The sequence below is a fragment of the Amphiprion ocellaris genome, chromosome 14 (assembly GCF_022539595.1).
Source record: "Amphiprion ocellaris isolate individual 3 ecotype Okinawa chromosome 14, ASM2253959v1, whole genome shotgun sequence".
In the NCBI taxonomy this organism is placed as follows: domain Eukaryota; kingdom Metazoa; phylum Chordata; class Actinopteri; family Pomacentridae; genus Amphiprion; species Amphiprion ocellaris.
This window is the reverse complement of record NC_072779.1, coordinates 24,959,838-24,979,643: the sequence shown is the minus strand read 5'-3', so window position 1 is coordinate 24,979,643 and position 19,806 is coordinate 24,959,838. Positions and strand designations below refer to the sequence as shown.

At 39.2% G+C, this 19,806-nt stretch overlaps 1 protein-coding gene across 7 annotated transcripts in view; it reads left to right on the top strand.

The window, feature by feature from the left end:
- Window positions 1–19,806, top strand: part of specc1 (sperm antigen with calponin homology and coiled-coil domains 1) — a 74,723-nt gene that overhangs the window by 2,060 nt on the left and 52,857 nt on the right. Inside the window, exons 2-4 of one of the 7 annotated variants that reach the window (XM_035952788.2) lie at window positions 8,407–8,507; window positions 13,172–13,359; window positions 13,506–13,641. In XM_035952788.2, the coding sequence (XP_035808681.2) occupies window positions 13,195–13,359; window positions 13,506–13,641 (301 nt within the window). In that variant the 5' untranslated portion in view covers window positions 8,407–8,507; window positions 13,172–13,194. Of the gene's footprint in view, window positions 1–8,281; window positions 8,508–12,075; window positions 12,096–13,171; window positions 13,360–13,505; window positions 13,642–19,806 lie in introns of those variants that run through there. The other 6 variants (XM_023280151.3, XM_055017148.1, XR_008603927.1 and 3 more) reach the window with 6 other exon arrangements.

Below are 19,806 nucleotides of genomic sequence, written 5' to 3'. Positions count from 1 at the left end.
ACTATGACAATGTTAGCAGCCAGAGATATTACATAAAGACAAGATGTGACGGATTTTTAAATTTTCAATTTATTAATAAATTAATGGCTTTGTGTTTGCTTTTGGTGAAGGTGCTTATGTCCTTGTAGAACCTGGAGTGGTGAATCCTCCCTAGATTTTTCTGTAGCTTCGCTCATCCTCTGTTCAACTCATTATCCAGCCAGTTCCTGTCATTGGTGTGCTATTTATAACCAGGGCTTATGTGGGGTGCACCTATGTCCAGTTCTACAGTGGCAGAATGACTTGTTTTGTTAGACAGAAAATGATATCTGATGATCTCCTTGACTTGCTCTGCTCAATGAGAGGAATTTCAGTGCATGTGAATATGTGACGTTCTCAAGAGAATTCAAGGTCTCCTCAGAAATATCTTTTGCCAGTGCTGGTGTCCTGGAATCAGTTATGGTAACTACACTGCTAAGGGATGGTGGGAAAATGAAGAGAAACACTGGAGTCCTTCATCCACGTGCTGTAACTGATATATGAAATGAATCAGGGTCAGGGTGAAATAACATTTAGAGTGAGTTTGCCCAGTTATATTAACAGTGGTGAAAGGCAGATACTGCAGCAAGTGGAGTCTTCTACGCTGTGACAGATTCTCTCTGATCACAGATGCCCTGTTTGTTTCTATGGAAGGACATTCCACAATAATAATGACCTGCTGACTCAATGTAACTCTGAAGACAATCAATATAGGTCTCACATTCACATGCAGGCTGTCCAAACTCCAAGTACCTTAATATAACTAACAAGAAATCTGCTAGAGTGACCTTGTGGCATAGGTTATTAGTGTCAAGAGTCAGGTTGAAGTTGTTGTTAGGGATTTTAGGTGTCAAGTTCATTATTTCTATTAGCTGTATAGTGTTAGCCTACATGTGGCATGTCAACAATGTGGAGGGACAGCTATGCTAGAGATAAACAGTCTCTGAGATGAAAAATGCAGTTTGAAGTGGATCTTATCTGCAAACAAATTCAAGACCAGATAAAGAATATCCTGCTGTCTGTGTCTGGGTTGTGCGGTTTTGGAAGCTTCTGCAGATCATCAAGTGCACTGACTGTGTGCATTTTCATCAAGGGATCATCTTGGTAACAGTTCCCTTTACAGGTAAAGTCATTTGGAACAAACAAATGTAATGTTTTGCCCAAGACGCCAGTTATTTTCTTAAAATGAACTTCAGTGTTTTTTTCAAAGATTCAAATATAAATGAAGAACCAATCAGTGTGTCAGTTCAAAGTGAGTGCCGAACACATAACTTACAAACCAAGTAGTCACAATAATTAAACCACTTGCCTAATAATGTTTAGGTTACTCTTGTACCTTCAAAACAGCTCTGACTAGTCAGGACATTGAAACGGTGTCTATGGGGGTGTCTGGCACCAGGACGTTGGCAGCAGATGATTTGGGTCCTGTGGGTTGTGGGGTGGGGCCTCAGTGGATTGTGCTTGCTCCGTGGCATCCCGCAGATGCTCAAATAGATTGGGAGGCCGAGTCAATGTCTTGGGCTCTTTGTTGTGTTCTTTGAGTCATTCCTGAACAGTTTTTGCAGCGTAGCAGAGCACAGTATCCTCCTGGGAGAGGTATCTGCCATCAGGTGAGGATGCCATGAAGGGGTAGGCTTGTTCTGCAACTGTGTTTAGGTAGGTGGTATGTGTCAAAGTATCATTCACACTAATGCCAGGACCCAATGTTTCCCAGCAGAACATTGCATTGCTACAAGCTTATCAATGTAATTCATTTTACCCATTTACCTGAAGTTAATGTTCTTGCTGATTGGTGAAGAGTTGCTGAAGTATTACTTTTGTGCTCTCATGTTAGTTTTCGGAAGTGCTGTTGTTTGTCTCTATGTAAACATTCATTTAGTATTTATTGCTGTGTGTGGTGACCCTATTGTCTGTATCAAGGGCAGCTTTTAAACTCCTCAGCAGGAAGATCACAGGAAAATATTAATATGGTCAGAAGCTGATTTCTCTGTCTAGCATGACCAGTCAGCTTGCTTTCTCACTCTCATACAGCCATTCAGAGAGAGGCACTCAGTGTGATCTGAGAAGAAAGAGTTGTTATCTGTCCTCAAGAGGCGAGGTCTTGTCTACATGCAGTTGGAGTGGCATGTCCTTTACTGCAGTGGAGGAGGCTTTAATTGTGGAGATAAGAGGAGATGAACCGATTAGGGCAGGAATGAATTCTAGATTGACATTCAGTCAGTTGAATAAATGCGAGTGCCCCCCTTTCTGGCAGTGTGTGGCTTCTCTGTATGTTGTCAGCAGGTTGCAGTTTTAGTGTGTGATATTTTAACTCGATACTTTTGCCTTGCAAAGGCACAGATGGTTCCCAGCCTTCACAGCATTGCCAGGTGCAGTATTTTCAAAAATTTTTTTGTCAAACATAATTTCCCAAAAGATCGGTGGAGAAAATGCATTGTCCCGGCACGTATTGTTTTCTGCCTGACGGGTGTTTGTTCATGAAGGAAAGTAGCTCCAAGCATCTTTTTCCTCTGGCTATGTTTTTAGTTCATGAATGTCCCGGAAACAGACCACATACTTGACAAGCATCTCAGTGTAGCTCACTGGCTCCAAGGAATGCTACTCTTTTTGTAAATGGGTCATCTGAGCCATGTCTGAGGTAAAGCAAAGAAATATGAATATCAGACTTATTTGCCTCCACTGTTGCCTGAGAGCAAGAAGAACAAATTGTAAATTGTAAAAATGCAATAACAGACGATTTAAAATAATTGAGTTATTCCAGCCAAGTAAACAAGTCAAGCAAGTTTCCATGTGTGACCTTTACACATGCGTGGGGAGTGCCATTATAATGTTTGCTTGGTATCTGAATGATGTCTGACCCATTGTAATCTCTGTTGGTCTCCATACAATTTAAATTGTACACACCCACTGTGCTCATCAAATAGCTCTCATGCCACTGTGTCTTGTTGCAAATTCTAATGACACAGAGAAGCGAATGCTTCTTTTGGGGTGGACAGTAACGCTTGTCAGTGGCGCTAATACTATGATGTTCCATTCTGGAAAATCACTGAGCTCTGTGCTTTTATTCCCTTGCAGTCCTTGTGGATGCTAGTGTTTCTCTACAGTCCGCCCACTCTTTGTACATGTAGCCAGCAAGGCAGGCTGGAAAGTAGCTAAAGTTCCTGCAACGTGGCTCTGACTGACTGTTTATCAGACAAGAACTTTGACACCACCAGAGCAGGAAGTTTGGCCCTCGAGGGAGCTTGGCTCTGAGAAGGATGAAGCAGATGAAATATGCATGAGGACTGTATCCATCTCAGCTCCTACTACTGTGTGCTTGGCAAATCAAGGACAGAGCAGTTTTTTGGGAAATATTGGATGATTGTGACTGCTATGAGTTGGCACAGTTCAGTGTGTCAGTGTTTTATTGCTTAGTCAGGGCCAAAAAGATCATGGTGCTGATACTAGGAAAAAAAAAAAAAACTTTTTGAAGGGATGACTTTTTTTTAATTAATTGCTTTTTTTTCAGCGCAACAGTTTTATGAATAACCATCATGGCCATGTTTTGTACAGGAAAATAGAAAAATATATTGCTTAACAATTTAGACACCAAGTTTCAACTGTTCAGGTGCATAAAAGTTAGCAATCTGCATTAAAATTCAAATTAAAGTGCACAACTTCACAAAAATTGCAACTCATTTTGATGTGTGAATATTGAAATGGGGGAATTGATGTCTCCAGCCCTCTCTCGAGTCATCACATTAATAAGCATAGATCCAAATTATTTTGAAAGTTCAGAACCCCTGCTGTATAGGCCCAAGAGCCAGCTGAACAACCTATTGATCTATGTCCAAATCGAAGGAAATCATTAACTCAGCACTTTCCTCACTAGCTGTATTTTGTTCTCAACTTTTCCTTAACTAAAAGATGCTGATTTAAGCAGCGGCTCTCATCTTTAGGCTATTTCATATTCAGATGCCGAGAGGTAGTTTTTCTGTTTTGACTGAGAAAATGTAATATCATGCTGTAAGATGGGGTTAGTGGGATTCTTGTTCCCTTTCTAGCATTAATTAACATCTGCTGAATCAGACAAAGGCAGTGAATACTGTAGTGAGTTATCTCAAGCATGTACAGTACATTTGACGTGAACTATTGGTTCCTAGCTGTTGGTCCAGGGTTCTCCAATCCCTGGAGTGCAATCTGAAGCATTAAAAGTGTGTTAGTATTTGTACTATTTTTAGTGTGTTTGGCATAATGGCTCTGTTCACATTAAATTCTCACAAATTACCATCGACTGTAGAAAAAGGCACACATTTGCTGCATTGTTTTGTGTGAAACCTGGCTGCATCTCTTCTAATGCCTCTTTCTGCATCCTGTTGCGGACTAGTTTCACATCCCTCCAGACTAAATGGGGAACACAGAGGGAGAACAGAGACCGTCTCACAGCATGGGATACAAACTAATCCCACGCTCTTCCTGTTTCACTTTAGCTGAAATAATGACTTTGCACATGCTCCTTTCCTACATCCAGATGCTGTACAGATGCTTCAGAGCTGCTGACGTGGTCAGGCTTAATTAACACATAAATGCATGTGGACACATATTTTCCTCTTGTATATACTGCCAATTTCAATGTCTGAAATAATGCTTGGATGCACTGCTATGTTTTTAAATAGCAACAGTAATCTGTTCACTAGCTCTAGTGCAGATGGCCATTTGTTCAGCTGCTGCTATGGTAATGTGATGCCAATAGTAGCAGTAGCAGCACAGCAACACCAGCAGAAGCAACAGATAGATAATCTCTGCTTTCATTTGTAAGAAGCTTATTTTCAGTACTCTGTCTTCATACACTATGATTAGCATCCAGCCATTTCAACTGTTGGACAGCATCATAGCTAGACAAGGTTTTAGTCATCATTAGCTGAAAATGAGGACTCATTAGGTTCTGATGTTAATCCATCTCTGAATACCACAATTTCACAAGTTGCTACATCAGTGGTGACAAACAACAGACAATAACAACTATATCAAGATGTTCATGATATAATTCATGCACATCTTGAAGCTGGTGTTGTTGATTTTAAATTAAATCAGGCCCTCAAATACAGTGTTATCAGGAAAGATATAATGGTAGGCTCTTTTAAATATTACTTGTTTTTTCCTTGGCCTGTTTGTCTTGATGTTTTATATTTTTAAATGTGAAATGATAGGTTACATTGGAATCTCTCACTTATCTGCTTAGCTGTACAATATTGCATACTCTGTGAAATCACAGCTTAATCCTCTTAGAGATATCTGTTTCAAAAGAACTAACCACATTCTGTTCATTGTGTGAGGCTATGTGGAGTTTTACACTATAAAAAGTTACTTCTGTCACTACAAATGAATACAATATTTTATTGAGTCTTCTCATTTTGCTAAATATTTTTAATATCTTGAAGCCAGGGACCCAGCCACCACCAGAAGGCTTTAATTTAGTAAAGTTTGGTAACACTCCAAGCATTCCTAGAAGACAATTACTCGAATATTAAATTTTCCACAGTATGTGTTACTTTACCATTTTTGTTTTCTGAACAAAACTGAAATTGACATTGAAATCCTACAATAATGTATCTTTTTAAATTATGCAGATTTTTTGCAGTTGCTTCAGCTTTCACATCCATAATGATCATGGAAACTGATGTATTTTTAGCCACAGCTGAATCACCATCTTTGCACATTTTACATTTGTTTTCACATGCCGCATTGAGTGTTGTGTCTGTGTGGAGACTCTGACTCAGTGCTTTTTCCTGGTGACAGAGGAGGGAAAAGGAAGAGATCATGAAGCAGACTGCGTTTACTGTATGAATTTCAGTGTGTCTGCTGTTGTTTTTGTCTGGGAAGTGTGTTATTCAATGCCCTGTTCACTCAACCTTTTGTATCACACAATGGCAGGAATCCCCCCAAGAGCATCCAGCCACGTGGCTTCATGTTCCATCATTATTTATTAATGTTTGGCCTGTTTCATGCTCCAGAGATCTGTTGTTTCCTATTTCCAAATTCACTCATTTTGTTTGTATTGAGTTTTATTTTATATAGACGTTCTTGGCAGTATAGAACCTTATTGTGTTTGGAAATTCTTAGCAAATTCATGATGCGTAAGCTGGGTGTTTGTATGGCTGAGACTTGGTCAGTATACTTACTGGTAATTACTGGTCTCTCATTGGATTGCATGATTGCATTGTGGAGGTGGATATGAAGTAAATGAAGTGGCCATTATCTTGGCTCCTTCAAGTCTATGTTCTGTTTTGGACATATTGGACTGTATTTTTGTTCACACAACAAAAATACACTTACCAATGGAAAGCCCTGTGCAGGTGCTACACCCTCTTGGTGAAACTCCTCAGTAATGGACAAAAAGCTGATTGATATTTGTCAGTGATTGATTGAGTTCTTCAACAGTTTTGGTTGTGATTCTTGTCATTTTGCTTTGCTAATTTCTGATCAATCTTGAGAATTCAAGTAAATAGCTACGCTGTAAAGCACAGTTCAAAGTGTGTGCTAATAGGAACTGGCAGTTGGAGTTGGGCCGTATTACGCATTGTGTTGTTGTACTGATTTCCATCTTTCACAAAACATTGCAGTGACTTAATGACATTTAAGCAGCCTTTAGTGACTGCTGTCTGATCAACTGGTGCTGAAAAACAATGTAACTCATAAGTCATATTTGAGAACTAAACCAAAACCTTAATGTGCAGTTGTGCACCTCGATCATTTAATATCCAATGTTAAGCCTGTTTGAGAGGGTATAAAAAGAGGCATTCTTACATCTGATGGCATTGCACTATTTTTCACACACCTCCATGAATATATTGGCAATCGACAGTTATTAGACAGTGCCCAGTTAGAAAAGTTTAACATGCTGCCCAACCTTACTCAAAATTTTATCTCATATTTTAGGAAAAGTAACCTCGTGATTTTAAGTGAAATGCAAACTATTGCATGACTTGCTGTTTTGTTTTCCTTTAGGATTTTATTTTAATGCATGATGTATTTCACCTCCTTATGGGATTTGGAGTCATGGGTCAGTGTTTTTGAAATATTACTCCCATTGGGCGTGTTGGGTCAGCACTATAGCCATTCATAAAGGGTAGACAGGAATAGAAAAAGAATGTAAAGTCACCATTGTCAACTATATCTCTACAGTTGACCCCTATAGCCATTTTACATATGGTAAAATAACAGAGCAAAGCACAGATACCCACTAAGCATGATGAAAAAAAATAAAATTCTGTGGTCATAGTGTAATCCACAGTTACCCCACAAAAATATATGACCACAGGGGTGGTGAACAATCACAGGAAAGATGCAATGTTTTGACACCATGTAAAAGCTGCAATCTGAGGTTATGTCATCAGTGGCAACATCACAGAATCTATGTAGTCGAACGCATGTAGTGAATGTCAAATCACACTTGAAATCTGTGTTTGCAGCAGGGTGTGAAACTGTATGTCCTGCCTAAAAAGCGTTCTGAACTGTTACTCAACTCTTTCCCCTTTAGAAGGCAGTTTTGTGGTGTTGTTGGGGTGTGGTCAAACCAAGTTCTTCAGTTTACCACTTGCCACAAACTGAGGCCTGTTTTATCCCCACCCAGAGTGTAGTATGCTCCCTACCCACATGCTCGACGGCCTCGGCATGCTGCTCTTTGTGGGATCAAAATTAGACCAGTATGGGAGAACATAAAATGCTGACCCCTCCACAATTGAACCACCCTCATATTATGGAATGTTTCTGAGACAAAGATTGGCTTTGTTTTTGTTGATTGCTCCTTGTGCCCGAACAGTCTGCAGATAATTTGGAAATAAAAAGCTCATAACAGTGTCATGAATCAATCTTTATTTTTCAAAATCTACCTAAGTGAGTCAGACATAAATTGGGCATAATGCACAGACATTACACTAAGAGATCACCAGTAATTGTTCTACACAGCTATGTTTTTTTTAATTTAACAATACAGTGAAATGATTGTGCCCCATAAAACTGCACACATAGTTCCAGGGTAAATCAAATACAGGAACCTGTCATTCTCACAGTGGTTTAGGGTGTGTGATCACTCCTAATAAACAGTCATTACCCTTATTCAGACAGTGCATGGCTCAGTAGTCCCCAGGTCACATGTTGAAGAGGTTTTCCTGGTCCATTTTCCTTTTCATGCTGTCTGTTTGTCACATGTAAGGAAAGGTCTGGAAAAACTGTGAGAAGAGAAAAACATGCCCATGGTTGAGACGCAATTGCTCTCTTCCCTTTAGTATGAGAGAGAGTGAAAGAGGCAACAGCACACAGCGGTTGGCAGCCTGCAGCACTTCCTCATAATGACTGCTGCATGGAGGCAGAAAGACGTTGATTCTGACCCTTCATTCTCACCCACAGAGTCTCTGTAGAGATCAGTAAAGGACAAATATTTTGGTCAGTTGTGCTGCAGGGCACCCAGGCAGAGGGCAGGCTGTGGGACAGCATCCAGTACCAAACACGTGAGTGAAGTGCACCACTGTTTCTGCATGTTTGCTTTTTTCTTGAGCATTTTCTCTATGACACCAATTTGCTAGCACCCTCTTCCTCATTACTCACTACCTTAAACTCTTGGATGATGTTGGACTATGTTGCTATATCTTCAGTCATTGTTTTGTAGCTTTTCAGGGACAATTAAGTTTATTTTGGATTGAAGATGAAACTGGTGACTGTCAGATTGAAATGTAAATGTTTGAAATTGGAGCAACTGAAGTCATTTTATATAACAAGTCAGGAAGAAATTGACTGAGAACATCTGCTACCAATATTTCTGCCAGGTTTCTCACATTTCTGTCCACTACCTCAATATATTTAAAGGGGAAATGTGACAAGGCTAAACTTTGCAATCCATAAGCTGTGTAGGGGTAGTATTTAAGTTTTTACAGCAGTGGCTAACCAGAGGGTGTGCTATTTAGGCTCATGTTATGCTTACAGTATGTTATGTTAAAGTATATTTAGCTTTTTAAATCTTGCTGCTAACCACAGAGCCGGGCAGGAAGGAACTCAAGAGGATGTGATGATGCAGACTGACATTTAGCCTAGCATCTTATATATATATTTAAATATAGCCATTGCAGTTAGGAGCATATAGGCTGCTTAATAGTTGAGTTACTCACATTGCTACTTTTTGTGGTCTGTTTGTTATAGGTTGTGGAGCCATCATGTTTATGCTGATGGTATTAGTGTAAAATACTCCTATTTAACATAGCTGCAAAGCATTGGTTAGTTGTACTTTGCAAAGTTTGAACCTCTTTAATTCTATTCTCTGGATGGCATAAAATAACTGATTATTGCAAAGGCATCCAGCCATACCTGAGTGCACTTTGCCTAATTAAGCACTACACAGGAAGGCAGCAAGTATAGCAGCTACTCTTTTGCAGGACTGCAGTTTCCCCTATCATCACAACTGTTTTTTTAAGGTTTGCATTAATGGCTTTGACAGGATGTTCATTTTTGCACTCAGTTCCTAGTGATAGCTGTATGCATTTCACTTCCATCTGTTCTATATTCTACCTAAACACATACAGCAAATGTTTGCATTGAAGCACACTTTGCTTGCACTGCACCAGAGACTGCATTTAAGGTCAGTGAATGGTCAGGACTGGTGAGCTTGGATTTCCCTGTGTGATCTAAGACACTTTGTGGTTGTGGCAAGCTGAGCTGGCCAAGTTACATATTTGTGCAGTGAATGTGTACATGCAAGATGGATTTTCCTTTGTAACTGTTAAATAGTAGTAGTGGGTTTGTGAGAAGTAAATGATAAATTGTCTGTCTGTTCTATATTTGCTTTGTTCTATTGCAGGTGACACCTTCAAATGATTATATATGCACTTTTTTTCAGTCAAATTATAATTGCCATTTTTTCTAAATAAGGGACCAATATTTTTGAGTGCTTGTAGAAGTAAACTTATATAATATATTGTATTTTGTTTGTCCTAGAGCCGTTACTGCTAAATGAGTGGATAAAATAGAAAATGGAGCCGCAATGAAACTCCAATGTCATACTTGAAGGAATGAAGTTGTGGTTTGTTAGACATGTCACATTTGTTAATCTCTTTTATATCTCTCTTGATCTTGTTATGTGAGCAATTTGCATTATTTATCAGTGTTGATCTTGGTTATGTAATGAAAGCACATTAGCCTCTCCTGTAGGGTCATATCAGATCAGATGATATCTGGGAGATTCTTTCTTCTAGGCCTAAACTGATAGCAGTTGTCAGTTTTTCTTGACTCCTCATGACTTCTCCTTATCTCCATTCTGCACTGTTGTCTAGGAGCAACTGTCACATTTCTCTGAGAAAGTCCTCCAGTATATTCATGTCCATTTTCAGCCTTTACATTCATCTTCCCATTTTTAGAAACAATATAATTAAGGCATAGGACAACCTATTACTTATTGCTGTAGGAACTTCAAATTAAATTTGGTTTTCTAATTTGGTAGTTTTTAGAGCTAATTCCATTTTTAGCTTTTTACCAGCCATGTTAAAGTTACAGTGCCATCATCCTGCACGTGTTTTGTCACACTCTGCAAGCTGTAGTGTTGTAAAAGGCTATAAATGTCTGTCACCTTTGTTAGCTGAGTTGCTTTTACAATGAGATGCAAAGTTGCACTGTCTGTCCTAACTTTTGGCTTCTTCAAGTTAAAAATACAACCCTGCTGTCTCTCTCTCAAAGACATTTGGGTTTCACAACTAGGTCGTTGTAAAGTAAGTGGGACAGTTGTGGCTCCTGAGAGTCATATCTCTGCAGAGGAATATAGAGAGGTAATATTTGCAGTATTGAGCTCTGCAGTGCTCCAGGAAGGAGAAAACAAAATGTGCTTGGCTTTAAAATTTTTTGTCTCATGATTTCAAACATTACATTACCATTTTACATTTTTCTGATTTACCATTTTTCATAAAATGTTTAATTGTTGCTGACACCTCTTTTATGAAAAAAAAAAAAGCAAATAATATAACCTCAGTTGGGATATCTTCAATTTCACTTAACTTCTTCATCTAGCCTACACCAAGATCAGGGCAGGTTTAGAGGCAGATCAGACTTGTGCTTGGCAATGAATCGTACCATGTAAACTGATCTAAGGGGAGGAAAGACAACGACTGAGGTGTTTGACTACCAGGCCAGGCGGGAGTTAGTCACAGGATATTGCCTAAAGAGGCCTTAAGATCATATGATGGGCCAATGGAGAAACACATGCTTTCAAACAAAGTGCAGATAGTGTGCTCCTAATAAGATAAGTCCCTAAGCACCTACAAATGTTCTCTAATAAAGTTGTACTGTAAAATGTCCTCTGGTAAGGACATTTAATTGATGTGGATCCCCTGTTCTGTATGTTGTTTGGGTTGGTTAGTACCCACACTGCTTTGATTATACATAAGGTGGCCTCTATAAGTTCATCTGCTGACTATTAGCTATTGCAGTATCATTTATCCAACTCTAAGCTGTTGTGCTACACATGCACCATTTCAGTCACTGCAGTGCAAGACATAAATAGTTGAGAACACAGGGACAAAGCTGTCCTCTCTCAGCCCTATCCTGGGTTGACTTGTTTTCCTGCTTGCAGATACTAGAGGCTATCCTCATTAACAGCCCTGTGCTTCTCAGAGGCAGAAGATCAGGTTGCCACTGCCCTGATCAATGAGCCAGCCAGTCTTCTGGGAGCTACAGAGCTCTTTACCAGTACTCACTCTCCTTGGTTAAGTGCACTCCTACCTCCTTCCATTTCCTTCAGCTGCTCTTTGCCCATATGAGTGCATTTCCTTCTGGACATCAAATGCACACCTTTAGCAGTCAGTCAGACCACATCCTGTTGGAGTTGAAAAAAACAAATCAATCACTGTGTTGCTTTATACCATATTCCTTACATAGAGATGGTAGTTGTGACTGTACTTGTCTGCAATACCTCCTGGTAGATATGTGAGATAATATGGAGTCTTGGTCAATGCCACTGGTTTGAACAAATCAGATAACACATTCTGTTTTTTCTCCTCCCTTTTTCAGGAAATGGTTCAATGGTGTTTCTGTTGGAATAACCCAAGCTAACCTCAGAGGTAGCTCTTAGCATGTATATTTTGGAACAGTAAGAAATGCCACTAGGCAGTGCTAATACAGTATAGTTTTCTTATTAACCTACAAGAAGTGTGCTGCCTATTATTCAGTGTTTCCTTTTAAGCTGTGCTGCTGGAGGGAGGAGTTGTAGTCTTGACCCATATCGAAGAGAGGTGGACCCATACCAATATTAATACTAGCTATCAGTAATTTTGGAGGTTGATAGCTGTTATGTGATTTTTTAAGAATCCTTTCTGTGAAAAATGAAAATCTCAATAATATAAACTCCAACACAACTTTGTTGAATTTCCTTTGTTTATTTATTGTTTAAATATGCTTAATGAAAAGAGAACTTGTCAACATTATTCCTTCAGTACTGATACATCATTGCTTGTGTCACGTAACCAGATAGTGCTGTGAACGGGACATGCTGAAGACAACAGAGTAACGACTACAGATAAAGAATTAGAGCCAAAGTGGTGCATTGTAAAATAAATGTATTTTTTTTAAAATCGGATATCAGTTTTAAAAAACAAGCGTGATAACGATTATCTGAAAAATGCTGAGCATCGAGTCAGATAATAAAATTACATAATATCAACCAAACCAATAATCTATCTGTAGCTTGTGTGTGTTATTTGCTGTATGATTATTACCTAAAAAAATGTAATTGTTGTGTAGTATTTGTTTTGCTGTTGTATTAATAACCTTAAAAGATTTCAGCCTGTTGTTCACCGCAAGTTACAGAGGCACCTTTGGTCAAGTCTTGATCAATTACGATTACTTTTTAAAATTTGTTATGTAGTCTTAATTAATGGGTCAGTTGCAGCCAGGCGGTTATAAGTAGTTGAGGCTAAAAATAAAGTTATTGGCAAAATGTATCTATAAATATGTTCACAAGTTGAAAGACACACAGTGTCACTTGTCTTGTTGTTCTCAGACTGGTTTGTTGTTTAAAGTGCTTGCTGGTACCTAGAGAACATAGACAGTCTTTCTTTATGAAAGCATCTGTTTAAAAGGATCCTACTTGTGTTGTTGCTGTAAGGAACAACTTCTCTCTCCTCTGGACTTTTCTCAGGTGTAGTTTGCTGACATACAGTCATGCTGAAAGCGGGCGCCACCAAGGTTGGGCTGCCCAAGCCGGGACTCCAGGAACGGGCGAGGCAGGCGTCCGTGGCTTCATCCTCCTCATCCACCACCACCTCTACAGCCATGAAGACCTCCAGATCTTCCAACATGCTGGCCTCAGACCAGCGCCTCAGCAGGGTGAGCAACAACCACACTGTATTATACAGTACGATCACCCACTGACTGATGTGGTGTTTAAAGTGATTCAAATGAACTTAGTGAAGAACAGAACTGTTACAGTATTAGAACTATATTATTGGTACTAACAACAACTGTGTCTCTAGCTGAAAAGAGCCAGCAGTGATGATGCCTTGACAAAGCCTGCACTGGGAGCTGCTGCCTCTGGCTCACGGATGAAGAAGACAGTGACCACTGGTGCCATTTCAGATCTTGCTGAGGGCCGCCCTCGCAGCCTGTCGGGTAAGAAACGGATACCTTTAAATGGCAATTGCTACAGACCTATTTTGATACATATTTTTTGTCAGAGCCAGTGAACTAACTACTTGCAGCCACTAGAGGGCCACAGTACCTCACTAAATCTGTTTTAGCTCTTTAGTGCTGGTGCTGCCAGTGTGAGATACTTCCTTTACGCTTTTTTTGCTGTCTCTTGTTTATTCTTGTTTCATTGGCACTAGTGAGGTGCAGGTGGCTAACGACTGAGGTTCTCAAGATTTCGGTCCAAAACTGAAATACTGAATGCATTCATAGTCTGCTCCTCAAACAACATCTGCTCAGGTGTGAGAACAGCAGGGTATGCTTTGGATGACAAATGACGAAAAAAATGTTTTTCCATTCATGAAAGTGGAAATGTTTTTGGCTGGGCTTTTGACATTATTTGGTTGTAGTGTGGGAGATGTGTGTTTGTGTTTGCTTGCATACATGGACACTGTGTGTTTGTATATGTGTTGGTTTTTTGCTTTGAGCACCCTATCAGGGTCTATTTGGCTTTAGACATGAACCAATAATTGAAACAACTGAGAAGGAACCTTTGAAAAACTGTGGGACATTAATGAGAAATTTGTTACTGAAGACATGAAGGTTAGTATGTCATTCCCTCTCACAATATATAGTGACATAAGAGCAAACAAATCTAAATTGGGAATGAAATTATTAATTGTTTTCAGTGTCTATTCATCTGCTGAATTTCTGTAATGTATTGATCATTTCAAAATTTCTATAGAATGCCAAAAAATTGTGAGAAATGCTAAGTATATATCTTTGACTTGATAGTGGCATCTTAAAATTCTTTGTTTAGTCTGACTTTAGGCCAACACTAAAAATTATGTAGTTCACTATTATATATGACATAGTAGCTGGAATCAGAAATGGTTAAAAGTTTTGTATGGGGGGAAAAAACCCCAATGATTTGCTTTTCAAAAGCTGCCAATTAATGTATTGCATGACTGGTTAATCTGACTAATTGTGTCAACTGTCATCTGAATAATTTTGCACCATGGAAACCTACTTTTAAAAAGTAATTCTCCTTATCTAAATTGGGCATATTTCCCATAAATGTGGCTTTTGTGATTCTGTGGGCTGACTTTGCACTTACCACTTCCCTCCTAGAGATTCAGGGAAACGATCCAGATGGCTTTTTTTCCATGTTTTTTGGTTAGACTCAGAGACGAGGTTTTGAAATGATTGATGTAAAAATTATGTTTCTTTCTGTTTTTTATTTATTTATTTTTTAGAATTTTTGTAGGAAGCCTGTGCTGCTTTCTCTGATAGGCTTTTTTGCACCCTTCATCGTTTCCAACAATCGACAAAAAGTGGGAACAAAGTGCAGATTTAGCACAACCCGCAATAGCCACAATTATGGGAAAAACAGCAGGTTAAATTGAGCCAGAAAAATTCTCTTGGACGCTAAATGCACCATTCTGGTTTCTATACAAGATTGCCCCAGACAATATTTCCCAAATATGGACTTCATTTTACAGTAGTAGAGTGAAGATTAATATCTTGTGAATTACAGCAAACAGGAGACAATTTTTAGGTTTGGCAAAACATTATTGTTATATTAATGGGAAGTGTTATTTAACAATCTGTCATGTGTTTAGGCACATTTGGGACAAGTACTTTCACTTGCTGTATTTGAACATCGTGCTGTGTCCTTGCCATCTACACATGGTCCATATAATTAGTGTTTGTTTCTTGTGATTAAATCACACACGTTATATCAGATTTCCTAGTCACTGAAATACTATATATTAACCAAAGGTTGTCATGTCATGACCAACACTTCTTGTAGGCATTAATATTATCTTTTAACTTGTACTGTAGTATTGCACTAGGTAGATATGCTACTAAATACATCAAGCAACAACAAATCGACCTGATAGCAAAACATGTATTACGTGAAGGACAAATATGGTGGTTGATAATGACAGGGATTTGTTTGCAGTAATTAATGTTGTTCACAGCACACCCTCGGATGATCCTCTGTGTGGGAGATAGCTGTGTTTGTTTAGGGCGGCCCATCTACACAGTGTGTAGATGCTGCGCTCTGGTGAATTTCCTCTTCAAAGAGCTCTTGTGCTGAAGCGAAGATAATTGAATCCTACTTGACAAAAGACTGTAGAGGAGCTGAGAAACCACGGCCAAATAAGGCTCTCGGTTTTTTCCGACACAATTAGACCATGATCAGCTTTCACTGGATTGGCCTTTAATTAACTAACGTTTGTTTTCTAGAGTGTTTTCACACCCAAGGACAAGAACAGAGCCCTACTTTGTGGTATTTATAATATATTTTTTAACAAACAAAGTTAACGATAGGAATATACACACACACACACACCTACACAGACAGACGCACACACACACACACACACACACACACACACACACACACACACACACACACACACACACACACACACACCTTGGTCAGGTCATGAAGATCATAGCATTTATGTTGAGCTGGTTGAGCCTGCTCACTGCAGAAACTGAAAAAACATACTATCCTCTGCATTGTAGCTAGAAACAAAATTAACCTACTTTATTTCATTTTAAGTGCCTAAGTCCAAAATATGATAATTTGATCTCACGGAATATGTTTCATCTAAATAATTAAATTCAAATTACAGTAAACTTCTCAAGATGTCATAATGGGCACTTCCTCAAGAAATACACTCACATGTATACTTATTGCTGTATTCTAACCTGTCATACAATTGTGTGACAGTCATGACAGAAGTGGATGCTTTTGGTTTGTGATTTCCCTCAGGCTAGCTGTGTTGTGCTGCACCTGGCATGGGACTCTTCTCAAGTGCACATCAAGACACATGAAGACAGACAATAAGTGGATATGTCAAACAGGTCTCAGACAGCAAGCTAATCTTTGTGTGGAAAATCAAATCTGACACCTGAAAAAGCCATGACGGTTAACCATGCATGCAACCTGTGGGAATCATCATTTAGCCTGCTGCTTTCAATACTAAGTCAGTGAATTGGATTTGAGAGCTCTTCTGAAATATTCACATTGGGGAAATGACATGATTTGAATATAGATTGGGGTGTTGCTCTATGGTATTTTGAACTCTTTGAGCTGTAATGCTCTGAAATGTCTTGGGTGTCTGTGATTATTGATGTGAAAGGAAAGAAGAACATCTGTTAGAAGAAGATTTAGTTTTTGGGTCAAGAGAAGAGTAAAAAACAGAAATTGCATTGTGACATTTTGGGATAAACATATTGCCTGTGACACTGCAATGTGTCTTCAGGCTTGCCTTAGTGATATTGTCACCCTTCAGGTTGGTCGTAAACAGACGAGTTTCTCCCTAGTGGATACATGACATTATACACTGACAAGAAGCTGTCAGGGCTTACTGAGCTCTAAGGCACACTGCAGTAGAAATGTCATCATACACGTCAAATAGTAATTGAGTCTTTTCTCAGAGGCTGTCCAAGTATATTTTGTGAGTGTGGTTGCATGACTGAGTTAGTGGTGAAAATGTAAGAAATGTAGGAAACACAATTAAGCAATGTACCATCATTATATGATGTTCCAGCAACCATTGTTTTGAAATGTATCCACCTCCTTTCAAGCATTGCTAATTAAATACAGAAATAAGAAAGGCAGCAGTAAAATGCATCGTATATTTTATCAAGATTTGTCAGAATGGGGTCAGATGTGCCTGTTATATGTTGTGTACTAAGTTAATAAACAAACATTGCGTGATTCAAGTGCTAATGAGTGCAATTTTGAAGGTGATGTCATGGTAGCATATTGTTTCAAACTGTTTATAGTAGAACAGTCAGTCTTCAGTCATTACACTGATCTATGGTGCCTTTTTCCCGTGGATGAAATTAACACACTTTTTTCGGAGCAAACTGATATTTTATCATGATATTTGAAAAATGTTTTTTTTATCTCCAGTTCCACTACATATCAACTCTGCAGTTATGACTTTTTTAATGCAAATGGCAGATCTCACTGTAGTCACTTCAAAACTGTAGCTATAAAAAACTCAATTCAAGCAGTACATTTTCATGAAGGCTGTAAACCAGTGAACAAAAATACTCTGCTTCACAGGAAGTGAAATCTGCTAATGGGACACATATACCCTGACAGCATTGGCTAAAAAGCTCTACTGACTAATAGTCTGACCCCCGCCCTCGCCTGCCCTCACAGCATGCCGTACTAATGGGTCAAAACTGTTATTTTTGCTAATAGAGTGTTGTCCCTATCCCGATTGGTACTTTACCAACTCTACCGTGCTGTCAGACAACGGGTTAAAACCCAGCCTTATCCTGATGACTTATTTAAAACACTTCATCAATAATTCAGTTAAGCTTTCACTCAGAGAGGAGTCCCTGTGGAGTGTGCAAGGAGAAAGACAGAAGGAGATAAAACTGCCCTGTTCTATAAATAACAAGCCTGGTGGGGATGACTGTGGGGCATAACTTTCTAAACGGGTACTTCATTAATGGGTGCTTTCCGTCACTTCTGTTTGGGCGATTCTTTCACGCTGATCATATTTTAATATAAGGTTAACAAAAAATTTACTTTGGTCACTTGTGCGTTGCTCTACTCAAATGACAGAAGAACTATTTTTCTACCATATGACACCACACGAGTCATATCTTATATTCAGATTGCGCTTCTCCAGTGTGTATCAATCTCTACTTATACTGATATATTTTCAAGTCATGTGATGCCTAGTGATAGAATCCACAGTTCTATAATTTAAAATACAATGAAATTTCATTAGGGTACAAAAACATGGTATTCTAAAATCATCTGTAATGGCTTGCAGCTTTCTAGCGCTAGTTCACATTATATTTCTTGTTCCATTTGTGTATGTTTCATAGCATCTAATGTCATTTTTTATCTTGAGGTAAAATCTGACAACTCCTGCAAGTGAGTAGAGTCTTTGACGACAGTAAATTTTAAAGCTCACGCACCTGCCAGTTTTACTGTGTTTTTCTGCAAGCTGTTATTCTCCTGAGTCATGTGTCAGTGTGATACTACATCCATCTAACTCAGTAAAACTGGAATATTGGCACAAGGTCTCATAGAGAGAGATTGTTTCACTGGCCTTCTCTATGAAGGTTATTGCTGTCATGTCATAAGCAGTTTAATGCACGTTGCATTCCACACATTGACTCAGATGCATGTTTTTGTTGTCTGATTTGAATGAACAGAAAATGCTGTAGATGTCCATTGAGTTTCATCCCTTATCAATAAGCTCATTAGCTTGTATCATTTGCTCATAACACCAGTTCCCTGAGAAGAAAAGAAAAGTTTCTGAATGGTACAAGTGTCACTTGATCTTAGTTAACAGTCAAGAAAAGGATAAGCACAGCAGGGAAACTTAACAAGCTACAAATATTATTGACCCAGACTATGTACAAAATTTGCTATACACAACCCAGACACCAGACTTAGCCATAGCATGTGGTCCCAGCAGGGCCCTGTCTGTCTGTGTATGTCAGTGTTTGGGAGGCAGAAGGAGGGAGAGGTATGGTCCTTGAGCTCCTAATATCTGTCAGATAAATTAATCAAATATGCCTCAGTCCACTGAGACATCTCAGCCTGCATAAGCACTCAGCCGTGACAGACAGACAGCAGTAAAAAGACATACATGCTTGCACATGCAAATGGCATCAAAAATACACACGCGAAATTACCAACACCTTTACCACTTATGTCTCCTACCCTGTCCACGACTAAATATATACTACAGTAAATATCCATCCATCCATTATCTATACACCGCTTATTCCTCACTAGGGTCGCGGGAGGGGTGCTGGAGCCTATCTCAGCTGACTCGGGCGAAGGCAGGGGACACCCTAGACAGGTCGCCAGTCTGTCGCAGGGCTACATATATAGACAAACAATCACTCACACATTCACACCTACGGGCAATTTAGAGTAATCAATTAACCTCAGCATATTCTTGGACTGTGGGAGGAAGCCGGAGTACCCGGAGAAAACCCACGCATGCACAGGGAGAACATGCAAACTCCATGCAGAAAGATCCCGGGAAAGCCGGGACGCGAACCAGGGACCTTCTAGCTGCAAGGCGAAAGTGCTAACCACTACGCCACTGTGCAGCCCCTACAGTAAATATATAATATGAAAATGTA